We start from the raw sequence: 22,940 nt of genomic DNA, 5'->3' as shown, positions 1-22,940 counted from the left end.
AGCTCTAGGGGTCCATCGAATGGCAAGACACAATGCAATTGTCCGCAGGATGCCCAAGGTGGAGACTCTGGGCTCTGTTAATGTGGTCTGCACCGACAAGACCGGTAAGTGTTGCCTTTGAGGAGGAGAGAAACCCATAAACGCAGCTAATCATCTATATCTAGGCACGCTGACTACGAATCATATGACAACTTCTGAAATGTGGTATTTTGGAGCCGGAGATCCGGTCGACGTTACCTCTGACGCTGATTCGATGGATGACAAGGCCGCACCCACAGCCTTAAGAATCATGCGCATTGGAAATATCGCCAATAATGCGCGCCTTGCCCAGAAGTACACCGAAAGTGGCGCTGCCGCTTCTGCTGTTTTGTCTTCTACGATGGGGCGCGGACAGGTAGCGACGAATACCAGATGGGTCGGCCAACCGACAGATGTCGCAATGTTGGACATGCTTGATAAGTTCAAGGAATACGATGTTCGTGACTCCATTGGACCGCGGGTCACTGAAACGCCCTTCAGCTCCGAGAGGAAGTGGATGGGAGTCACCATAGGCTCCGATTCCAAAGGCGAAAAAGAACACGCATATATGAAAGGTGCCATTGAGAAGGTTCTCGCTGCATGTGGTACGTACCTGGATAAAGATGGAAGGGAGATTGTCCTCGACTCAAATAGACGCCAAGAGGCTCTAGCAGCCGCACACAAAATGGCCACAAAGGGCCTCCGTGTTCTCGCTTTTGCCAGCGGCCCTGTTTCCAGGTCATTTAAAGGAAGATCGGGATATGGACCGTCGCGCACGGGTACACCTGGTTCAGATCACAACGGCAGTTCACTTCCAGAGGCCCATGAAGATGTCTATAGGGATCTGATGTTTGCCGGTCTGGTCGGCATGAGTGACCCACCAAGACCGGGAGTTAGCCGTGCCATCAGGAGGCTGATGAGAGGTGGAGTGAAGGTAATTATGATTACTGGTGATGCCGAAACTACAGCCCTAGCTATTGGGAAGCAATTGGGCATGAACATAGCCGTGGCCAGTGAGCATACGACCAGTCAAGGGACAGTGCGACCTGTGCTTCGAGGAGACGAGGTGGACAATATGTCAGAAGACGACCTTGCTCTGGCTATGCAACACACGACCATCTTCGCCAGAACTAATCCGGACCATAAGATGAAGATTATCCGAGCCCTGCAGTCGCGTGGCGATATTGTCGCCATGACTGGGGATGGAGTCAACGATGCGCCTGCTTTGAAGAAGGCTGACATTGGCATTTCGATGGGCCGTCACGGAACTGATGTCGCCAAGGAAGCCGCAGACATGATCCTGACAGACGACGACTTCTCGACCATTTTGCGCGCCATCGAGGAAGGCAAGGGAATTTTCAACAATATTCAGAATTTCCTTACCTTCCAGCTCAGCACCAGCGCAGCCAGCTTGTCTCTTGTCCTCCTGTGTACTTTTTTTGGATTCAAGACACCGCTCAATGCCATGCAAATCTTGTGGATTAGTACGTATCTGCCTTATTAATATCCCTTTTGCTGTTAATATTAACACTGTTTTAGATATCATCATGGACGGTCCTCCAGCTCAGTCTCTTGGTGTTGAAAAGGTTGATCCCGATGTGATGAACAGACCACCAAGAAGACGTAACGACGCGGTGCTTACCAAGGCGGTTCTTATGCGCGTGCTTACATCCGCTGCTATCATCATGATCGGCACCATGTTGATATATAGCCACGAGATGCTAGCAGATGGCCAAGTAACACGAAGAGACACAACCATGACTTTTACGTGCTTCGTTTTCTTTGATATGTTTAACGCACTCAGCTGCCGGTCAGAATCCAAGTCTATTTTCCGAGGCGAAATAGGCCTATTCGCAAATAACTTGTTTAACTGGGCGGTGTCACTCAGTGTTGTCTGCCAACTGCTAGTGATATACATGCCTTGGCTCCAAGAGGTCTTCCAGACAGAAGCAATTGGGCTTGGCGACCTGTTTAGGCTTATTGTCCTTTGCAGCTCAGTGTTCTGGGCGGATGAGTTGCGCAAATACTTGAAGTATGGGAAAAGGCGTTTGGGCAGTGGATATAGTCAAGCTGTGTGAGGTTTCGAAGACAATGGACATACAAGACGGGGTGGTGGCTTGCTCTTTAGACATTGTATTTCCCGAGGCGTTGGAGTGCCAACATATAAAGCATAGCATAGCAATTTACAGCGAAATGGGTTCGATGTATTTTGTACATAGAGGGATGTTTGAAATACCAATCGTTTCAAAGAGGACTGAAGCTCCTATGAAAATGTCACCCAGCCAAAGTTGTAGGTCCCAAAGCAATAATTTGCTGTTTGATTGTGTACTTCGTATATGCATGTGCCAGCGTTTTGGTGAGAGGAGCCTGGTGCTGCTGTTGCAAGTGGGCCGTCGGACTGGAGTCTGGTTACAGCACACCATAGAAAGCTGGGTGGGAGTGACGTTGGCAGCTTCAACAAACCAACATACAAGCTCCTCTGCCAACAAAAACCTTGTCGACAACGGCCACGGGAGCTATGCGCCTCCCGGCCAGATCTTGTCGTCGCCAATGTCCGCTCTCACAAACGGCGTATTGAATCGCCATAATGGTAGCGATGACAAGGACGGGAAGCTAAAACCCGAGTCACCATCGCCCCTCAGCGATGTCTCCAACGTGGCCGAACTTCGCGCTGCGCTGGCAACCCTACACGACCGAGAATCCGCGTTGACAAATCGCCTCGACTCTCTGATTGCTACACAAGCCGATTTAACACGAGACCTCGGACGATTGGATTTATTGCGTGCTGGTTTGGGTGCTCAAGTCATCGCCGCCAGGTCCATCAGCAATGACATGCTCTCATCTGCAGCCGAGACCGCAGGCAGGCTTAGCAACAGAGTCAAGGAGCTGGACCTGGAGAAGAGCCGTGTGGAAGACACGCTTGGCGTTGTTGAACAGGTCGCTGAGCTCAAAGCCTGCGTCAATGGCGTGGTAGGTTCTATGGGTGCGCCGCAAGACTGGGAGGCAGCAGCTGGATACCTGGACCGGGCGAGCAAAGTACCAGAGGAAATTGCCAAGGGACCATTTGCTACCAGTATAGTTCCCAGTGTGGAAGTACCTGATCCTCCCTGGGTGACGTTGGAAACCGCCAGAGAGTCTCTTTGTGGACTGTTTCTACGGGAGTTTGAAAAAGCGGCCAGCCATGGTGATGGCACAAAGGTTACTCGGTTCTTTAAACTATTCCCCTTGATTGGGCGGACAGATGTCGGATTGGATGTATATGGGCGGTATGTTTGTCAAGGAGTCGCGGGGACTGCTCGCGCAACACTGAAGGACAGCGGCGGCGCACAGGAAAGGAGAGAAAAGTTCTTTTACGCCAATGCATTAACAAGGCTTTTTGAGCATATCGCACAGATTGTTGATAGTCATGGGGGCCTCGTGGAGCGGCACTACGGTGCTGGCAAGATGGTTAGGGTGATTGAGCGGCTACAGATGGAAGCGGATGTTCAGGGTGGCATTATCATGGACGCATGGAGCGACGAGCGCAGTATTGACAGGACGTTGACCGACGTTAAAAGTTATCCATTTTCGTTTTTGGTGCAGAGCTTTCTGCCACAGCCTCCCAGGGGCGGAACACCAAGGGTGAATTCACCTGCTGTTGGAGGTGGAAATAATCCTCGGTCTAGTGAGGATGAAGGTGTCAACATGAAGGAGGTGGATGGGCTACTGAACGAAATTGCCCACATGCTTGGGAGGTGGTCGCTATATACACGGTTTTTGTCTGGCAAATGCATGGTAAGTTGGCCGCCCAGGTTGGCACGAGCGTTGAGACTGACGGCTTCGTAGGATGCCACAGATGAAGATGCGGCACTGGCTTTGCCAGAGCTTTTGATAAAGTCAAACCTGTACCGCAAGATTTCCGCAAAACTTACAACGCCATACAATGTCATGACTACATTCTTCTTTCGCCGGTCTGTGGAAAAGGCTTTCCAACTGGATGAGTACCCAGGTGGCTTGTCACTACGACTGAACAGGTCGATCGAAGGAAATGGCCCATTCATCATCATGGCGGTGGACGATGTTATGTATATTGTCAACACGGTGATACAAAAATCCATGGCGACGTCGCAGCGAGATGTCATTGCATCTGTCATCCCAACTATTGGCAGAGTCTTGAGCTCTGACTTCATTGGCATGGTACAGCGTAAGATGAGAGACGAATCCTATCCAAAGGCCCTCGTGCAGGGGGGCTTCCCACCAGAGGACAAAATCATCCAGTTCATCGTGCTCATCAACAGTCTGGATATGGCCAACGAATACTTGAGCAGAATCATTGGCAGTCGAGTGGTCATATCCGAAGACCAACCCGGTGTACTGACCCTCGATGCGTCGATTAAAGACTCATTCCCTTTCGACAAGGATGTGGCGTTTGTTGCCAACTCACTACACACTCTGGAGACCAGCTTCATCAGCAAATCATCAGAACTCCTCAATGAAGGCATCCAGGTACTTTTCAACCAGGTTGCCAAGTTGCGGTTACGCCCCATTATCAACGACACCTTCCGCGACACAGACTACACTCTAAATGAAGAGGAACTGGCCGAAATTGCACAGCAGAATGACGAAAGCGAAGACGATATGCTTGACCAAGTTCGGAGACGATTCGAACACGGCTGGGATCAACTCATGAAGCCGATTGCACGGATAATGACGCCCAACACATTCAGCACGCTACTAGATATCACAACTCGGTACTTGTCCAAGACTTTGGAGAGGAGGATACTGAGCTATTCTGGGAAGACGAGCCCGTTTGGCGTGGTCCGCATAGAAAGGGATTTTACGGCTATTGTAAATGTTGTTTCCAAAGGAGACTACGGCGTCAGAGAGGTGTTTGGTAAAGTTACACAGCTGCTCATGGTGGCTAATATGGAGGATGATGAGTGGGAGGAGCTTGCAAATGATGATGAAGCTGTTGAGTGGGTGTTGACGGAAGAGGAGAGGAGAAAGGCGAGAAACTTGGTGAGGGGGTAGTTGGGTGCGGTGCGTGAGCTGGGAATAGATATAGACGGTATATGGAATTATGATGAAAATATACAAGAACACCACGACTGAGGGTGCATGGTTTTGTGGTATGCCATTTTGACGCAGATTTGTTGACGATGAAATGTCTGGGGTTAATCTGCGTGGGGCTGTTACAGACTGATCCATGGTGGAGTCCAGCCTTATTTGGCGCCTGGTCTAACTACCTAGGTAGTCAATGTCTGTTGGTGGCCATAAATGCGACTGACTCAACTCTGCAAATCAGACGTCACTGCCTGCATCGGAGGTTAAAAAAAAAAATTGGTCTCCAATATCAGATACTTCACACATCAACTCTCAACACCACATCGCATCGCATTCCGTTACAATCGAATAACTTATATGACTCCTACAGTAATATAACGACAGCAATCTATCACCTTTAAAAAAAAAAATCACTCAAGCTGGGAACCATCTATTCATCACCCACTCCATTCAAGTTGGCTCGCCTCATCTCACGACGACTTACATCAACCCTCAACATCAGCATTCCCCGAATCCAACCCATCGCCACATTCTCACCACCGCCCGCCATGAACACGCGGGTGGTTGCCGTCCCTCACAGCGGCGACCCTCTAGGATCATTCGACGACTCCAAAGACCCCCTGGCCAGACTAGAACACTGGCACATATCCCCAGACGCCAAAGACGCAGTCGCCACATTGACCCCAGCTGCGGAATATCTCAGAACCAAGGACACGCCAGTCGCTTTCCCTACGGAGACGGTATACGGTCTCGGCGCGGATGCCACGAGGAGCGCATCCGTCAAGGGCATCTACTCTGCAAAGGGCAGACCATCTGACAACCCGCTCATCGTGCATGTGTCCGACCTCCACATGCTGCGAAGCCTGCTTGGTTCTCAGGACGAAAGCGCCATACCAGCAAGATACAAGTCTCTGATAAAGAGATTCTGGCCTGGGCCCCTGACGATTCTTCTGCCGAATCCTGATCCGTCACCGCTGGCGCCGGAAGTGACGGCCGGTCTCAAGTCGTTTGGTGTGCGGATGCCTTCTTCGCCGCTGGCGTTGACGCTTATTAAACTTGCTGGTGTGCCGCTGGCTGCCCCTTCGGCGAATGCGTCTACCAAGCCGTCGCCAACGATGGCGCAACACGTCAAGGATGATTTGGATGGACGGATAGAATTGATTCTGGATGGCGGGTCTTGCGAAGTCGGCGTGGAGAGTACGGTTGTGGACGGGCTGTGTGATCCTCCGGTTGTTTTGAGACCTGGAGGCGTAGGCATCGACGAGTTGAGGAGCTGTCCTGGGTGGGAGGATGTTGTCAAGGCGTACAAGGACCAGAGTGAGGAGGGTAAGGCGGCGCCGCGGGCACCGGGGATGAAGTACAAGCATTATAGTCCCAAGGCGAGGGTCGTGCTGTACGAGTCGAGCTACAAGGATGGGAGGGAGGGTATCGTGAGGGCGGATGCGGAGGCCGTTGCGGCGGCCACGAATGGGGATTCGCACGCCGTGAACGGGAGTGGGAGGAAGAAGGTCGGAGTGATAAGGACAAAGAGGTGGAAGCCTGCCGCTGGTTTGCGATGCAGTAAGCTTGAATTGTATGCGCGGCAGAATGGGCACAGCCAGCAGAACGGTTATCATGATGAGACGTCGTTTGACGTGTACATGGGGGATTTGCAAAATGGACAAGGGGACGCTATCGGGCAAATATTCGATATTAGTCTCGGCGGAGAGACCCGCGGCATAGCTCAGGGCTTGTTCTCTGCTCTTCGGGAACTGGATAGACGGGGCGCGGATATCATTTTTGTAGACGGCATAGACGACGAGCTGGATATAGCGGCCGCTGTGATGAACCGCCTCCGCAAGGCGGCATCCGAAACTAGAGCATAGAGTCCATGAAGAAAGCATATTTCAAGGCATGATTCCTGATTTTTTTTGTAACTTGGTTATATTCTACTTCTCCCCGATTCGTAGATCTATCAACCCTGAACAGTTTCAAACCCGTTCCTTTTCCATTTCATGCGGCGCTAAAAAGGAAAACACTCGTTACCCTTTTGTTAAAATACGCAAAAAACAAGCCAACTAAAAAGCAACCCATCATAACCCCCATCATCATCAATGGTATTTTTTGTTCGTTTCAAGTCCAACAGACAGAGAATGCAGTGGGATAGCGCCGAAAATTTTACAGGCCCTGCCGTAACCAATCCGCCAGCTTTGACTTGCCCAGTTGCGCTAGATTATTGACACCCTGCTCGCTGAGGTCGATGCGGCCGATGGGCACATCCTGCGTGGGTGCTCTGCTGACGCGCTGGACGATGATGGTGGGGTCTGTCTCGAGGATGATGCCGTCGTCGACGATTTCGTCAATGGCGAGGGAGACGAGGTCGTAGTTTTCGATGATGGTGCGCTTGTCGACGGATTGTCTGGCGTGGTTAGCTTGGCGTTGGAAGGGGGTGATGACAAGGGAGAATGTACTTGAAGACGAGGTGTAAGGAGTCCCGGATCGCGAGGACTGTGTTGTACAGCAAAATCTCGTTCTCGTCAAGACTGCCCACCACGTAGATCATGACGTCGGACTCGAGCTTGTAAAGGACGATTCTGTTGTCGTAGAGGATGATGTCGCCGGTTTGCTTGGCCGTCTTTTCGATGAGGCCCTTTTCGAAGGCCTTTTGGGCTTTCAAATCGGGGTAGGGGTTGGTGGATGTTGCGCTGCCTGTTTTTGTGTTGAGGGGCAATTGTCAGTTTGCTTTGGCTTCGATGGCCTGCCCCCTTTGGAAACGTACCTGTGGTGGTGGCATGAGGGGGAGAGTAGTATTTGGCGAGGATTCGGGCGCCGTCCTCTGTCCCGAGAATGAGGACGGCTTGGACTGAGAAGAGTGACATTCCGGGAGACATGGTGACGGCGGGGGAGGGGGAGCTGCGGATGGTTGAGTATGGAGGAGTGTTGCGCTTTGGATGCCCTGGTTTGAGGTAACGTGGAGATAGTGAGATGTTGGTGCTGTGGTTAATTGTGGTGGGGCTCAGTGTAGGTTGCGCTTCTGCTTTGTGATTGGCTGAGATGGGCGAACTTGGTGGCCTTGCGATGCGAAGTCTAATGAATATATTTCGAAGATTAAAACTGTGCTTGCAATTGGTATGACCGGGCTACTATGACTATTACTAGTGCCGTATATTGTTGAATTCGTGAATTGGCCGCATTTAGTACCACTACGGAGGAGTTGGTGGTATAATGACATGGTTGTTGCAACAAAGTATGCACCTCGTGCCAGAGGCATTACAGCTTGTGACTGCATACTTACAACCCGATACACGTGCAAAGATGGTTTACTCGTTGTTCTAAGAGATTGTATTACATTCAATATTTGAAATGCCCCAAATAATGTCATGTCAATACTTGCTTCCTCATTCAGCATCTGCCTGGGTAGACAGCTTGCTGACCTAATGAGCCAATTGAGCGCCTCACATGGCAAAGTAGCAAGGCACCAGCCACACCGCCAGGGCTCTCCAGCTCGACGCGTTCTACGCGCCATAAACCACTTAACGCGTAACGCGCTCAGTTCTGGAAATTTGGCCCCTCCCTTTCGTTACCTGTGCAAAACTCCCTTCACCTTTCCTGTAGTTGTATTATCATCAATCCCACGACTACAGTGCGGTTGTAGAGAGTTGACGTCTTTCTCTGCCTCAACTAACTCGCACATCATAATGTCGTCTCCGTCACAACGTCGGCAGCGCAGCTCCCAGTCTGGTACCCCCCGTCGGTCTACTCGCCAGTCTGAAGCGAATACCCCCCGCAATCCACCGTCACAGCTTGCCTCGAGCCCAATCTTCTTTCAGTCTTCATCGCCAGCTCCTGGCGCTGGTCAAGATAATGCTGCAAATGGAGAGGTGTCGTCGCCCTTGAGGCAGATGACTGACACTCAGAGCACACATGGAATTGGTGCCATGCCCAGTTCGCCGCTGCGGCAGATGTCAGAGTCACAGACACCTGGAGCTGATCCCCAGAGAACACCTAGAGCGAGCGGTACTCTTGCAGGAGGTAAATATCCTACTCCTCTCCTTCGGTCCATCATAGTCCCTTTCTTGTCGTAAGTTTGTTAACAGCTCGCAGAGTCCTCACCAATCCGATACGAACCGAGTTCAAGTCCTGGTCGATCACTTGGTGGTCATCGGTCGGAGTTGCGCAGCGAAAGCAGTGGCCTATTTGTAGGCTCAGAGCGAGGCGGCTCTGCAGCTTACAGACGTGGAGATATTAACTCGGATGCATTACGGACGCCTCGTGCCCCCCGGCGTATCATTCTCGATGATACTGGTCGCGTTGTTCAAGAAGGCCAGACTCCAGGTTCGGATGCTGCATCTTTCACCAACCGAGATCCAAATACATCTGAGGCAGATGTTTTGGGCGGCCAGGGCCAGAGTCTGATTTGGGGTACCACTGTATCCATTGATGACACCTTTGCCGCATTTAAAGACTTCCTCCGCAACTTCACTCAGAAGTACAGAATGTACCGAGATAACTTTTCAGATGCCGAAGTTGCGGCCGCACCCGAGTCCGAGTCCAAACCGTACTGGGAGGCGTTGGAGAATATGCTACTTCTCGGAACCACAAGACTCTACCTGGACATATCCGACCTGAATCTGTACCCTCCTACACGCAAATTGTGGCACCAGATCCAGGCGTACCCTCAGGAAATCGTGCCTGTCATGGATCAATCTGTTCATGACTTAATGGTTGAACTAGCGCGAGCCGAATCCCTCAGGAGCAGACCATCCCAGAGCAGTGCTGGTCAAAATACTCAAAATAGCACCCAGAGTTCTGAGCCTGTCTTTCCTAGCTCTGACAGACCTGATGAGCCTGCCACTCCTCGCCCTCCACAGGACCAGCCATCGCTGGAGGACCAAGTATCCGCTAATCTCTACGTTGTCCGCCCTTTCGGACTGGACAGGACAATCAACCTGAGAGATCTGAACCCATCTGGTAGGTCATCGACACTCACAGACTAGCTGAATCGATGCTAACGTATCCTACAGACATGGATCGTCTCATTTCCATCAAGGGTCTTGTCATCCGAACGACACCCGTTATTCCTGACATGAAGGATGCCTTTTTCCGCTGCAATGTTTGCAACCATTCCGTCAATGTCGGCCTTGACCGAGGAAAGATTCGCGAACCAACTGAGTGTCCTCGCCAGATCTGCAAATCAAAGAACTCCATGCAAATTGTCCACAACAGATGCTCCTTTGAGGACAAGCAAGTCATTAAGCTGCAAGAAACCCCAGACGCCGTGCCCGCCGGTCAGACTCCTCACTCAGTTTCAGTCTGCGTGTATAACGAACTCGTGGACTTCTGCAAGGCAGGTGATCGAGTGCAGTTGACGGGCATCTTTCGAGTCAGCCCTGTGCGTGTGAACCCGCGCCAACGCGCCATCAAGAGCGTCTACAAGACGTACGTTGATGTTCTTCACGTCCAAAAAGTTGACAAGAAGCGCATGGGAGCCGACCCAACCACCCTCGGCATTGAAGGTGAAGAGGACGCAGACAATGGCAGCAACGAGCTGGAGCAAACTCGTGTTATTACCCCTGAAGAGGAAGCCAAGATTCGAGAGACTGCTGCCCGCGATGACATCTATGACCTTTTGGCCCGTTCGCTTGCACCCTCGCTGTACGAAATGGACGATGTCAAGAAGGGTATCCTCCTCCAGCTGTTTGGCGGTACCAACAAGACGTTCCAAAAAGGCGGTAGCCCAAAGTACAGAGGCGACATCAATGTGCTGCTCTGTGGTGACCCTTCCACTGCCAAGTCGCAGATGCTGTCCTATGTCCACAAGATTGCTCCCCGTGGTGTATATACCAGTGGTAAAGGTTCCTCAGCTGTCGGTCTCACGGCATACGTGACTCGCGACCCAGAAACCAAGCAACTTGTGCTCGAGTCCGGTGCACTGGTCCTGTCAGATGGTGGTGTCTGCTGCATCGACGAGTTCGACAAGATGTCAGATGCAACCCGATCCGTTCTCCACGAAGTCATGGAACAGCAGACAGTCTCCGTCGCCAAAGCAGGCATCATCACCACTCTCAACGCCAGAACAAGCATCCTCGCCTCTGCCAACCCCATCGGCAGTCGCTACAACCCCGACCTCTCAGTTCCCCAGAATATTGACCTCCCCCCTACCCTCCTCTCCCGTTTCGACCTGGTCTATCTTATCCTCGACCGAGTCGACGAAAAGATGGACAAGCGTCTCGCCAAGCATCTCCTCTCTCTCTACATCGAAGACAAGCCTCACTCCGCCCCCTCGAACAACGACATCCTTCCCGTCGAGTTCCTCACGCTCTACATATCCTACGCCCGCTCTCAAATCCAACCCACCATCTCACGAGAAGCTGGTGAGGAACTCGTCAAAGCCTACGTTGCCATGCGGGCTCTCGGTCAGGACGTCCGCGCCGCAGAGAAGCGCATCACCGCCACAACCCGTCAGCTCGAATCCATGATCCGTCTCTCCGAAGCTCACGCCAAGATGCGACTTTCCCACACCGTAACCAAGGAAGACGTTCGCGAAGCCAATCGTCTGATTCAAAGTGCCCTCAAGACAGCGGCCACTGACTCCCAAGGCCGCATTGACATGTCTCTCTTGACTGAGGGGACGAGCGCCGCAGACCGCAAGCGTCGCGGAGAACTGAGAGAGGCTGTTCTCAAGTTGTTGGATGACATGACTGCCGGAGGAAACAGCGTCCGTTGGAGCGACGTGTCGAAGCGCTTGGCTGATGGCGCGAGTATACCTGTTGAGACGGCCGAGTTCAATGAGGTCATGAGGGCTTTGGAGACGGAGAATCTGATCATGGTGAATGGTGAGGGTGCCAGGAGGAGCGTGCGACGAGTAACGGCTGTTGTGTAGACCTGTTTCTTGTAGATTTTGACGTCGGGATGCCAATAGTATATGAGTATGAATGTTCAGGAAAGGGATAGGGGCTGGGATACATGTTGGGCGTTAATAACTGTCAGATATCACTGCATTGATTTAATGAGATTTTCGTTGTAACACATCACTGAGGATACGCATATGAGAAAATCTTGTACATTGCTATTCGACATATCCAATGACCCTAAATATTAAACAAACTCCCATTGATCTCTCCATCCCTCCCAAACAGTAATGTTCTACCCCATGACAATATACACATTCTCATCTTTCACCAAACTTTCCTCTCCCTACCCTCAAAGCCGAAATTCAACGCTACAGCTACAAACAACGATACACAAAGCACACTTGGTCCCCATTTATCATAGTACCTAGCTGCCTTGCGGTTTCGAATCGATTTGCTTCTGTACAGGTAAATACCCACAGAGTAGCACAGACTGAGAATTGCCAGGAGCGTAAATACGCCCGCAACAAAGAAAGAAGTACGAGTTGGGTGGTCGCCAAAATTGAGGAGGGTGACAGCAATGGTACCAATGTAGATGGAGTATTCGAGCTATATTCAGGTCAGTTATCTGTGCAGTGTAATTCAGGAGACTAGTGTTTCTTACCCAGCCAAGGAATGTTCTCTCGGCGGCAAAGAAGACCTTGGGTTCCACACGGACGGGAACGTAGATCTTCTTGCCCGGGGGTGCTTTGAACTTTTTCTGTTGAATATCGTTGGATCCAAAGAGCGCTTGGAGCCTAGCGCTACGAGGGACTTGTGTACTTCGTGGAGCAGGAATTGTACTTGAGAATGTTGAGAGTCCCGTCCCGCACCGCTCGGCCCTTGGTGGCGAGCAAGGTCGTATAGTAGTGATATCCTCCGACACGTCTCGCCTCTTCCAGCTCATAGTTGGGATCGTATTCATCATCGGAGTCATAGATTGGGTAATCGTCATTGGCACCGATTTGGTCCACTGTCTGGCCCTCCGCGTCGCTCGGACCGGGAAGAGACCGCGAGCTGGACTGTCCGTTCGAGGTAGCAGGACGGGCGGCCAGCCGCATTTCTTCATCGTCAGAGTCCAGGTCCTCCTCGTCATCGTCTGATGTGTTGGTCGTGCCTGACAGACCAGGTCTACGGATACCAAAATCATGCGAGGCAGGCTTGCGGATGTCAACATCCATCTGTGGCATCCAGAAGGGCAAAAGATTGATGCGATCAGGGAATAAACAAGCCGTTCCGTGGATGAATTTGGAAAACTTAGGCACTGCCTCTACCAGATGTGAGGCGATAAGTTGTCGCACCCACTCCGGGGGCTCTTGTCCCATTTGCGTCTGGAGCTTCACCTCGAGAACGGCGTAAGGAAATCGAACTACATCCTCAGGCGGTAGCTGCGAGAAGGGCCAATCGACTCCAATATCCATTCGTCTCCAATTATCGCCACTCCGTCGTCGTCCATCAAGATTATCCTCGCGGACCATTGTAAGCTCAGTGTCCAGAGAAATTCGGACACGTGCGTCTGCCGGAAGCTGAAAGGCGGTTCGGTTATAAAACGATCGGCACACAGGCTTGTAGCCATGCTTCAAGACAGAATACTGGATTTCGGCGGCCAATCGTTCATCTTCTGCAATAGCCTTCTCTGACTTCTTGCCCTCTTTGCGCGCCTTCTCAAAAATGGCGGCAGGCAATAGCTCACCACGCATGTATGCATTCACGTTCTTCTCCTTGAGGGAGAAACGAGCCTTGACAGACTTCTCCCCGGTCCAATCTTCTCTATGGGTTTTTCGTTCGACAAAAATAGTCTCAGTTTGCATTCCTCCATACCATCTCAGTCGAATGGCTTCGGCTCCCTCAGTCTTCTTCAATCGGCCTTCATAAAGGTCCCACTTCTCCGGGTTGTCATAGTAGATGGACGTAATGGCCGAATCTTGCTGATCGAATTCCTTGCTGGCGTTGAAAACTAGCACTGGCAAATGTTTGAGGATAATGAGCTTCAGCTCGGTGACGTTGTCAGGGTGAACCCAATACTTTGTTGTCTGGCGAACAAAGTTTGCCTGCCCACCTCCAGCAGCGCTATCACCCTTGACGGGATTGCCGCGGGTTCGAACCAGGTTGTACAATTTTGACAACTTGATGACGGAGGCGTCGTAATTCTCCTTGTAAAACGGCTTCGCCTTGAGTCGGGTGTCGAAAACCGGTCGAAGATGCCACCCCGTCATTTTCTATCATTTCGATTAGTTATCATCAACGAATCGGTGATTTACGGCGGACCTACATCGTGCTTCTTGATGATCTTGTAGAAGCCTGTATAGTTGAGCTGGACAAACTTGGCCAGGTCGTGGACGTCGGCAATGATATCACTCAAGTCCTCCTCCAACAGCAGAAATTCTTCCTCACTAGGACCGCCTTCGCCAAGATCACGTTCATTCAGTCGATTGACGACATCCTTCACCTCGTGGTCACTGACGGCAATTCGTCGAGAAATTTCCATGGCCTTGACCTGCTGCTTGGTATGGACCTTCTCCAGCTCTGCCTCGAGCTTCCCAACAAATCGAATCTCATCCTCCTCGGTCCATTCGTTTCCTTCGGCATCGCCAGTCTTTGCCGGGCCAGTGGCATTCTTGAGCTCGGCCTTCAGACCATTGTAATCGATGTAATACCACTGGTACTCCCGGATGACGCTCGACCGGAGCTGCTCGCCGAACTTCATGACGAAGACGCCGGGCTTGGCTTTGAACTTGCTCTTGGTCGATACTTTCCACGGGTTGTCGATTGCCTTGAAGTCTTTGACAATCAGCATGGGCGACGCCAGAGGCAGATGGCTCGAAGTTGAAGTTGATGAGCACCCGCGGTCTAGCAAAAACAGCTGATAGGCAACGCACGGAGAGGGCGGGAATGGGGTAAATAGACGAGTCGCCAGCAGCTCACCTCAAGGCATAAAAAATTTTGGATGGCAAGACCGTCCGCACAAATGCAGGCACGGAATAGTTGACCTGCCTGCAGCAGATGTGACGATGTGGAAACGGTTTTGATGTTGAAGATGCTTGTGATGGCTGGAACCAGTACAGAAACAGAAGAGGCATTGGCGAATCACGCTTCCGGCCGGGGCAACGTGCCAGCAGAGAAGAGGGGCAAGTCCTGGTAGCTTCATGTAGCTCCAGCAGGTCTGCCGACCGACAAGTGGCCCGAGAGGTCAGGCTGCTAGTGGGAGCCAGGGTCGGCTATGGTTGATCCACAGCAGCTCAGCGATGAACCATGGCACTAATGCGACTGCCCATGCTGGTGTAGCCGCCACAAACCCGTCCATGTCTCCAGTCTGCTGGTTGGTGGATGCTTGGGGGCTGTTGGCTCCGGTCTCAATTCAACGCTTGTGTTCGGCTGAGGCTCGTGTGCTGGTCTCGTCCCTCTTTTGACCCGCCTTCGGCATAATCTAGCCCATAGCGGGGCAACAACAGTCCCTCCAAGAAATAAATATTTTTTACGCTGTCGACTACACCGGAATTGAAGCTATTCCCAGTGAGGAACCCTTCTTTCTTGGACTCCCGGAGCGAATTGGTGTACGACATTAATCCAGCCGCTCCCTCAACCCAATTCAAGCGGCAATTCCGCCCCAGCAACCTGCCGCAGCAATGTCCTCTTCCATCGACGACTCCATGCCCACGAGGATATCCTCCGACTGCCCCCAAGACACTCGCGACATCTTATACCACGCCTGGGGCCACGACCTCTCCGGCCTCAAGACCCTCCTCGACGTCCGCGGCAAAGCCAGTGCGCAGGACCCCAAAACTGGTGAAACTCCGCTCCACGCAGCCATTCGCGCCTGTGGTCCTGCAGGTCCAAACTCCAACAATTCCGAAGATGGTGAAGACGGCTGCGTCGAGGAAGCAAGAGCAGTACTGCAAGAGCTTTTCTTCTCGGGAGCCATCTGGAACGATGTCGATAGCAACAATGAGACCCCTGGCTGCGTCGCATACCGATTAGGTCGCAAGGCTTTATACGAGATGTGTGTAGACGCAGGCGTCCGCGCAGAGCTTCTCTTCTCCCTGATGGATGGCTACGAAGAGCTTTCCTCAGGATCAGACGCCGAAGACAATGAAGATGAAGCAGATAACCCTAGCAAAGGTGAAGAAGCATCAGCCGACCAAAACGGAGACGCCATGGACACCACAGACGACCAAGCCCAACCAGACCAAGACACACAACGCTTCATCGCCCCCGACGCAGCGGAAAAGACCGTCACAAGCGAAGAATACCTCTCGTCAAAACTAACATACGACGCCTCCAAACTCCTCGACGCCGACCTAAACGGCGTCATGATGTCCTGGGAAACCGACATCATGCGCCGCTCCGTCAAAGCCCTCCTCCCCGACCCCGAAAACCAAGCAGGCAAGCGCATCCTCAACATCGGATTCGGAATGGGCATCATAGACAGCATGTTCGCCCAGACAGACCCATCACGACACCACATCATCGAAGCACACCCCTCCGTGCTAGAACACCTCGCCCAGCCAGACTCCAAGTTCGGCCAGGCATGGGAGAAGAGCGGCCCCGAGGACGGCGCATTCAAAGTCTGGGCGGGGAAGTGGCAGGATATAGTGCCCAAGTTGCTGGAGCAGGGGGAGGTCTACGACGCGATTTACTTTGACACATTTGGCGAGGACTACTCGCAGCTCAAGATGTTTTTTATGGAGTATATACCCGGGCTAATGGATCAGGAAGGGAGATTTAGCTTTTTTAATGGATTGGGCGCAGATAGACAGGTCTGCTATGATGTTTATACAAAGGTTGTTGAGATGCATGGCGCGGATGCTGGTTTGGATGTGGAGTGGGAGGTGAGTGATGTTGATATGAAGGGACTGAAGGAGGATGGGAAGGGCGAGTGGGAGGGTGTACGGAGACGGTACTGGACGCTGGATAGTAAGTTGCCCATTGCGATGTTGCATATTTGGATTATTTTGCTAACTGTTGTGGTGCAGAGTACAGGTTGCCTGTGTGTACATTCATGGGATAGAGCTCATAGATGTAAAACAGAAAATTAAAGATACAAAGACTGGATAAATCGCCACATGTGTATCTCACAAGAAGCGAATAAGTTGGTTTTTGCACGACAGCTGCATTGTATTGGAGTCTATCTGTCTTCAGATTGGCGATATCTTTTGACCAATGTTGGTTCTTTCTAGAAGACGTGGCAAATGTTTCTTTTTTAAATGCTTTTTCTTACTCATTCCAGCACGCACATTTACTTAAAGTGCTCGGGGTGCAGAACACCAGCAACGTTGCCGGCCTTGACTCTCTTCAGGGTCAGCGCGGCAATCAGAGCTGCACCTACACCACTGCCGTCTTCGGCAGCAAGAATCTCAATGGGATCCTCCTCCTTGGGGTCCGTCTTCTCTGGCCAGTCAAGAATTTCGCGAAGAGCTTGGGCACCGCGGGCCTTGAAGTGAGGGTACTTGTTGAAGACGGATCCGTCAGCACCAACATGGCACGTCTTGAAATCCTTCTTCTTGCAGATAGCAGAAACACCACAGGCGGAGAGGCGCGCAGCACGGGTGCCAATAAGCTCGGCAAGTCGTCGAATAAGCTCCAACTCGGGTCGTGTGCAGACAATGCCGAGCTTGGCGTTGAACAAATCGGCAGTCTCTTGCAAGTTCTCAAAGGGATCCCTGGAGTGATGTCATGTTAGCATACGTACTCGAGAAGAAACACGATGGCTGACTACATACTCTTCAACGGCAGAAAGGAAGGAGGAATCCAAAGAGTAGGCCTTGCGGAGCAGAGAGATATCCTGACCCTCGAAGACGTGCACGTCACGATTGTCGTGCAAGTCGACCAGCACCAGTCGGAAGATTTCGCCCAGGTACAGACCGGCAATCATCTTCTCAAACGCCTGCTGCCCGGGCCGAGGAGAGTCACGGTCAATGATCTTATCAAACTCAGTTCTGGGGAGCACCTTGTGCTCGTTGTCGAAGGCACCCCACTCGCAGTTGATAGCCATCGGAGTCTCAGGGGGCAGCTTCATGTGAGCAAGCTTAGGGATGGAGCCGACGTCCTCCATGTAAGCAGCATTACAGCCCGTGCCAAAAATGCATCCAATCTTCATCTTAGGGTCGGTGTACGCGGAGGCAATCATGGTTCCGGTCGTATCATTGATCAGGGCAGTTAGTCTGATTGGTACACCCTACGATTCAGAAGTTAGCGCCTGGTAGAAGAAAACCGTTGGGAAAGTCACGGACCTTCTTTTCGAGGGCATTATTCAACATGGGAACGACATTCTCTCCCTCTACTCCGGCAATATCAAATCCCTTGGTCCATCTCTGGAGAATGCCCTCGTCAATGTAGTTCTGCGTAGCGGGATACGAAAAAGTGAAACCGAGAGGAAGGGTATCAATGCCAGCGCAATCGCCGTGGTGAGTCTCCACGAACTGCTGCAGGCAGTCCGCAATGTATTCCCAGAGCTCATCCGAGTTGCCAGTCTTGAGTTCTTCTGGCATACGGTACTTGGATTGAAGAATGTCGAATTCGGACTTCTGGTCGGTCAGGGTGATTTGGCACACGCGGAGGTTGGTGCCGCCCATGTCAAGGGCAAGGAATGTACCAGTTTCGTTACCATCGGGAAATGACATGACCCAGGTTGGGTTCATAGGCTAATGAAATGTTAGTAATTGACATAGGAGGCGCTATATGTTGACTTACAATGCTGCCACCCTCGACACTCAGACCTGCACGGATGCTTATCAGCCATGTTGCAAGTGCAGTCAAGCAAACTGGAGTAACGAACCTTTGGCCAACTCGGAGATGAAATGGTCGGTAATCTTCTTGAGCAGCTGCGTGTCAACAGTGAAGAGGTCCTCCAGCCTCTTGACCTCATTGAGCAGATCCTGGGGAATATCCGCCTTGGAGCCTGTAGGAAGTGCGTCAGCCATTATGTTTGGATTGTGCAGCAGCAATTTAGGTTGAAAGGAAGCAAGCACGCATCACAAAGCTGTCTATGTGGGAAACAAAGATAGTTTATAAGACCCAAAAAACTGGCATTGCGGGAAAAAAAACACCTCTTCATCGAACCGCTTGGTCCGCCTTGTTCTGTCAAATGAACATGGCTATGCCCTGTACAGTACCAAGTTTTCGACCTTTTCATACCACCTCCGCAGTTCGCAGATTAAGTTCACAACGCCCGTGTCGCCATAATTCTTCGTCCGTGTAACACAACCGGTCGAGGCCTTGAATTGCTGGAGGGGTTGTTGACCAATGCGTCACATGGAACAGATCTTTCGCATTTCGCCCGCCCAGAAGCTCGGAGCCACTTGGTCCCCAAGGAAGAGGTGCTGCTAGCATGAATTATCGAGCGTCTGCGATCATACGAGATAACCGAATAGATACAACGGGAAACCAACGTGATTTACTTCAACATACCCTTTCTAGATGGCGGCGGACGCGGCCCAAGACCAACCATTTTGAACGATGTATGTATGTATGACGATGGCGGGGTGGAGGGCTAGCTGGAGACAGAAGCTTTGTCGTCGGCTGCGATTGATGAGGCTGCAGTCAGTGGAAAGGTGCCGTTGGTTGTGCAATGCCTAAAGTGAATCCGTGCAGAGAACAAAGATCCAGATGGGGTATACAAAAGCTTCTACGGGGTGTCGGTGCGGATGTGACGAGGAGAGAAGTTGTGGTCTGGAGAAGGTGGTGTATGGAGTAGACGGTCAAGGCGTGGTCAAGTATTCGTTGAGCTCAAACAATGAGCACATGCAGCAGCCAGACATGCTGTGCAGCCATCTGGTGCAGGGCAGACCAGTGACCAGACGCCAAACTGACAAGCTAGCCTGGCCTAACAACAGCTGTTGAGGGGCGCTGGAACAGCCGTCAGCCACTCAAACACCCGCCAAGGAACCACCGGAAGGCCGCTTCCAGTGCCGCCGATGGCCCACATGCACCCAGCCACTGGATTGATGTCAACTGGTCAACTAACTAGCTCATGGACCAAGCGCCAGCCTTCAAGCGGCCAGGCCCTGTGCTGCCCTGACTGTGTCCTGCCAGGCCTTCAATGTTCTTGTCCGCGTCCGGCGAATGCAATTGAAGCGGCCCGCTTTTGTTGGTGTGGGCCGCAGCAGCCTGACTGACGATCTGACTGATGATTGTTCAGACATCACTCATTCTATTACATTTACACCAACTTATCATGACAAACCATAACAATGCGCCAGCCACGATTCATCACTGCCTCCAGTCCCTCAGGAGCCTTATCATGCAACACGATGTAGGAGGAAACTTATGAACCATATGGCACGACCAACTGGTGGCGACACCACCTACATAGGTATGCCCACAAAGGCGTTTGGCATGGTAGGGTGATGGTGATGCATCCTGCATGCAGGGTGATTGACCAGACAAGGACAAAGAGAGGAAGGACGTCCGGAGTCACTGGCACACTGAGACAGTCGGTCTAGACCTTCAATGTTGACTTGGCAATCTGAACAGCTTCAATGTTACTGTACTGTCAATTTTTCGTCACTTCTTATTCCGAAGCCCTTGATTTCAGATGTGATTTCTGATTTGGATTTTCTCTACATATTCCGGGCCACATTTGGCGACAGCCGTACAACCATTGAAAAATTTCGGTGCAATAATAAGCTGTCAATGCGATGATGCCGTCAAAACTGTCTGAGACAACTACCTGCCTACTGGTGCCTAATAAGTGGTGAAGTGTCTGGCGTTTTGCACTCCACACATCTCTTTCTCCATGCGGAAAGATATTATCCCTCTGTTGAGCAGCCCCAGTCCACGGCACACTTCGCGGTAATTCACAATGCCGAAACACTTTTGAGGATTACTATTGTCAAATGGACTATTGCAATGTTCATTTTTTGTCAACTGGGGTGTCTTTGATTCGTCGTGAACCTAACCCATCCAAATCTTTCACTCAGAGCTCAGCTGCAAGAGGAACCATTTTATGGTGCCCCACTTCTCGACCATGATTGGACCCCAAGCTGCAAGCTCAGGAAACGTATGTCGTTTGGGCGAACTGGCTCAGGAGCTTGCGTCAAGGTGTCTCCAAGCGACCAAGCGACATCCTCCTTGGACCTTCAGATTCGCAACATCGGGCGTGTGCGCAAATCAATGAGCGCCCTTTCCATTCATTTGTCACAATGAAGCCATTATCAATCGCATCGGCGTTCCTGGCCGTCGCTTCCAGTGCCTTCGCCGCATCCTCTGGGGATTCACAGCCATCGCAGTTCAAGCCGCCGCAAGTCTTCAAGAATGCCAATCTGGTCCATATCATTTCTTTGGAGAAGAACTACGCCAAGGAGCAGATCAATGTACTAGTAGAGAATGTGTCCAAGGAGCCGCAAAGCGAATACTACCTGCCCTTCACGACAGAGCAGATTGCTCGAGTTGGTGGATTTGAAGTAAAGGACCGCAAGGACGCCAACGCAGGACCGTTTATTTCACAGGCAGTCGAATATGATCCCAACAGGTCCGTCACCCATTTTGCAATACTAATGCTCCCTTCATCATACGAAAGCTGACTGGGCCATCAATTCTTTTAGCAATGTTCAGTATTACCGTATACGTCTCCCAACCCCGCTCAAGGCCGGCGGCCAGCAGACTCTCGGCATTTCGTTCTACAATCTGAAGGCATACAAGCCTCTGCCTGCCTCCATCAAGCAGGACGACAAGCAATTTCTCGTCTACGACTTCTCCATCTATGCGCCGTCTGCTTATCCCACCTCAAAACAAAAGACCGAGATCAAAGCCGCGTCAGCCTCAGTGCCCGATTATACCAAGATTACAGAAGGCAAGGACGAGTTACCGCAGAAGCAGGGTGCCAAGCTCACATACGGTCCTTTCGGTGAGAAGCCAGCTGGAGCCGCGTCGCCTGCTCAAGTTCGATTCGAGTTTACCAAGCCCGTGACCCACGTTTCCACCCTGGAACGTGATATCGAGGTCAGCCATTGGGGAGGCAATATTGCGTTTGAGGAACGATACACTCTGCACCATCGTGGTGCCAACTTGTCATCTCCTTTCAATCGAGTCAAGTATGCGCAGTCTGCCTTCTATAACCCTGCCTCTACTGCTCTGAAGGAGCTCCGAGTGCCTCTCCAGGTGGGCACTGTTGACCCTTACTTCACCGATGTCATTGGCAACGTTTCGACATCCAAGTTCAGAAGCGGCAAGCGCGAGGCATTGCTCGAGCTTAAGCCTCGATATCCCCTTTTTGGTGGCTGGAACTATCCCTTCACCATTGGATGGAACTCGGATGCTGCGAACCTTCTCCGCAAGACTGCCACTGGTGGCTATGTTCTCAAGGTTCCCTTCCTTGAGGGTCCCAAGCAGCCCGAGGGTGTTGAGTATGGACAAATTCATATTCGAGTTGTTCTGCCTGAGGGAGCTCGGTAAGTCATGCCATTTCGGCTGGTCATTCGAAAAATGTAACTAACGACAAGCGTAGCAACGTCAAGTACTACACCGGAGTGCCCGAATCATCCATTGTCGAAACGTCAGTCGGCGTCCACAAGACGTATCTTGACACCTTGGGCCGCACATCAGTGACCATCAAGGCACAGAATTTGGTCGACGACTTCCGAGACCGCGATGTCATCATCTCATACGAGACATCAACGTTTGATACTCTGCGAAAGCCTTTTATTGTGTTTGCCAGCATGATGGGTGTATATGCCGCCGCCTGGGCAATTGGCAAGGTGGAAGTTGGGTTTTCCAAGAAGTAAGGAGGTTTTCGTGGAAGGAGGAATAGACGATTACGGACAAGGAGATGTCACGGCAAAGCTGTAAAATGTACCATATGGGCGTCCTAAAATAAGAACTTGCATGATAGATTTCGAATTGGGTGAAGCAAGAATGGTGTGTGGCTGTCGTAGTGGTTTGGTAGACCAGCGGGTGCTTGTTGCCTACCTACCTAGGTAGGTATGTCTGTCTCATGTTCAAGAATCCCATTGAAACAACATCGAGATTGAAGACGATCAATCAATTCATCAGCGACCACCAAGCCTCTTCCTT

At 51.5% G+C, this 22,940-nt stretch overlaps 8 protein-coding genes across 8 annotated transcripts; 5 read left to right on the top strand and 3 right to left on the bottom strand.

Annotated features, from left to right (window-relative positions):
* Nucleotides 1-586: 586 nt before the first annotated feature.
* VFPPC_15125 (calcium-transporting ATPase 1) lies at nt 587-5,028 on the top strand (the record flags this gene model as incomplete). Its single annotated transcript, XM_018292878.2, has 4 exons — nt 587-1,427; nt 1,558-2,037; nt 2,084-3,787; nt 3,854-5,028. The coding sequence occupies 4 exons, from the start codon at nt 587-589 to the stop codon at nt 5,026-5,028; spliced, it is 4,200 nt and encodes a 1,399-aa protein (XP_018148499.2).
* A 581-nt stretch (nt 5,029-5,609) lies between these two features.
* On the top strand, nt 5,610-6,926 carry VFPPC_00398 (translation factor, SUA5 type; the record flags this gene model as incomplete). The annotated part of the gene is made up of 1 exon (XM_018280422.1): nt 5,610-6,926. The coding sequence occupies one exon, from the start codon at nt 5,610-5,612 to the stop codon at nt 6,924-6,926; it is 1,317 nt and encodes a 438-aa protein (XP_018148498.1).
* A 292-nt stretch (nt 6,927-7,218) lies between these two features.
* On the bottom strand, nt 7,219-7,931 carry VFPPC_15124 (coatomer zeta subunit; the record flags this gene model as incomplete). The annotated part of the gene is made up of 3 exons (XM_018292877.1): nt 7,219-7,459; nt 7,512-7,749; nt 7,820-7,931. The coding sequence occupies 3 exons, from the start codon at nt 7,929-7,931 to the stop codon at nt 7,219-7,221; spliced, it is 591 nt and encodes a 196-aa protein (XP_018148497.1).
* Nucleotides 7,932-8,738: 807 nt separating this feature from the next.
* On the top strand, nt 8,739-11,923 carry VFPPC_00396 (DNA replication licensing factor mcm4; the record flags this gene model as incomplete). The annotated part of the gene is made up of 3 exons (XM_018280421.1): nt 8,739-9,072; nt 9,145-10,011; nt 10,065-11,923. The coding sequence occupies 3 exons, from the start codon at nt 8,739-8,741 to the stop codon at nt 11,921-11,923; spliced, it is 3,060 nt and encodes a 1,019-aa protein (XP_018148496.1).
* A 295-nt stretch (nt 11,924-12,218) lies between these two features.
* VFPPC_12772 (vacuolar transporter chaperone 4) lies at nt 12,219-14,727 on the bottom strand (the record flags this gene model as incomplete). The annotated part of the gene is made up of 4 exons (XM_022428848.1): nt 12,219-12,500; nt 12,556-12,694; nt 12,735-14,149; nt 14,203-14,727. The coding sequence occupies 4 exons, from the start codon at nt 14,725-14,727 to the stop codon at nt 12,219-12,221; spliced, it is 2,361 nt and encodes a 786-aa protein (XP_022284665.1).
* An 829-nt stretch (nt 14,728-15,556) lies between these two features.
* On the top strand, nt 15,557-16,938 carry VFPPC_00395 (arginine n-methyltransferase; the record flags this gene model as incomplete). The annotated part of the gene is made up of 2 exons (XM_018280420.1): nt 15,557-16,844; nt 16,904-16,938. 2 exons carry the CDS (start codon nt 15,557-15,559, stop codon nt 16,936-16,938), a joined length of 1,323 nt encoding a protein of 440 aa, XP_018148494.1.
* Nucleotides 16,939-17,166: 228 nt separating this feature from the next.
* On the bottom strand, nt 17,167-18,850 carry VFPPC_15123 (hexokinase; the record flags this gene model as incomplete). The annotated part of the gene is made up of 5 exons (XM_018292876.1): nt 17,167-17,590; nt 17,651-18,105; nt 18,161-18,571; nt 18,621-18,646; nt 18,706-18,850. 5 exons carry the CDS (start codon nt 18,848-18,850, stop codon nt 17,167-17,169), a joined length of 1,461 nt encoding a protein of 486 aa, XP_018148493.1.
* Nucleotides 18,851-21,070: 2,220 nt separating this feature from the next.
* On the top strand, nt 21,071-22,651 carry VFPPC_00393 (oligosaccharyltransferase alpha subunit; the record flags this gene model as incomplete). Its single annotated transcript, XM_018280418.1, has 3 exons — nt 21,071-21,399; nt 21,473-22,318; nt 22,375-22,651. 3 exons carry the CDS (start codon nt 21,071-21,073, stop codon nt 22,649-22,651), a joined length of 1,452 nt encoding a protein of 483 aa, XP_018148491.1.
* Nucleotides 22,652-22,940: the final 289 nt, after the last annotated feature.

This window comes from Pochonia chlamydosporia, chromosome 1 (genome assembly GCF_001653235.2).
Source record: "Pochonia chlamydosporia 170 chromosome 1, whole genome shotgun sequence".
Taxonomy (NCBI): Eukaryota; Fungi; Ascomycota; class Sordariomycetes; order Hypocreales; family Clavicipitaceae; genus Pochonia; species Pochonia chlamydosporia.
Note: the sequence above shows the minus strand (reverse complement) of the source record. Positions and strands in the feature narration are given on the sequence as shown.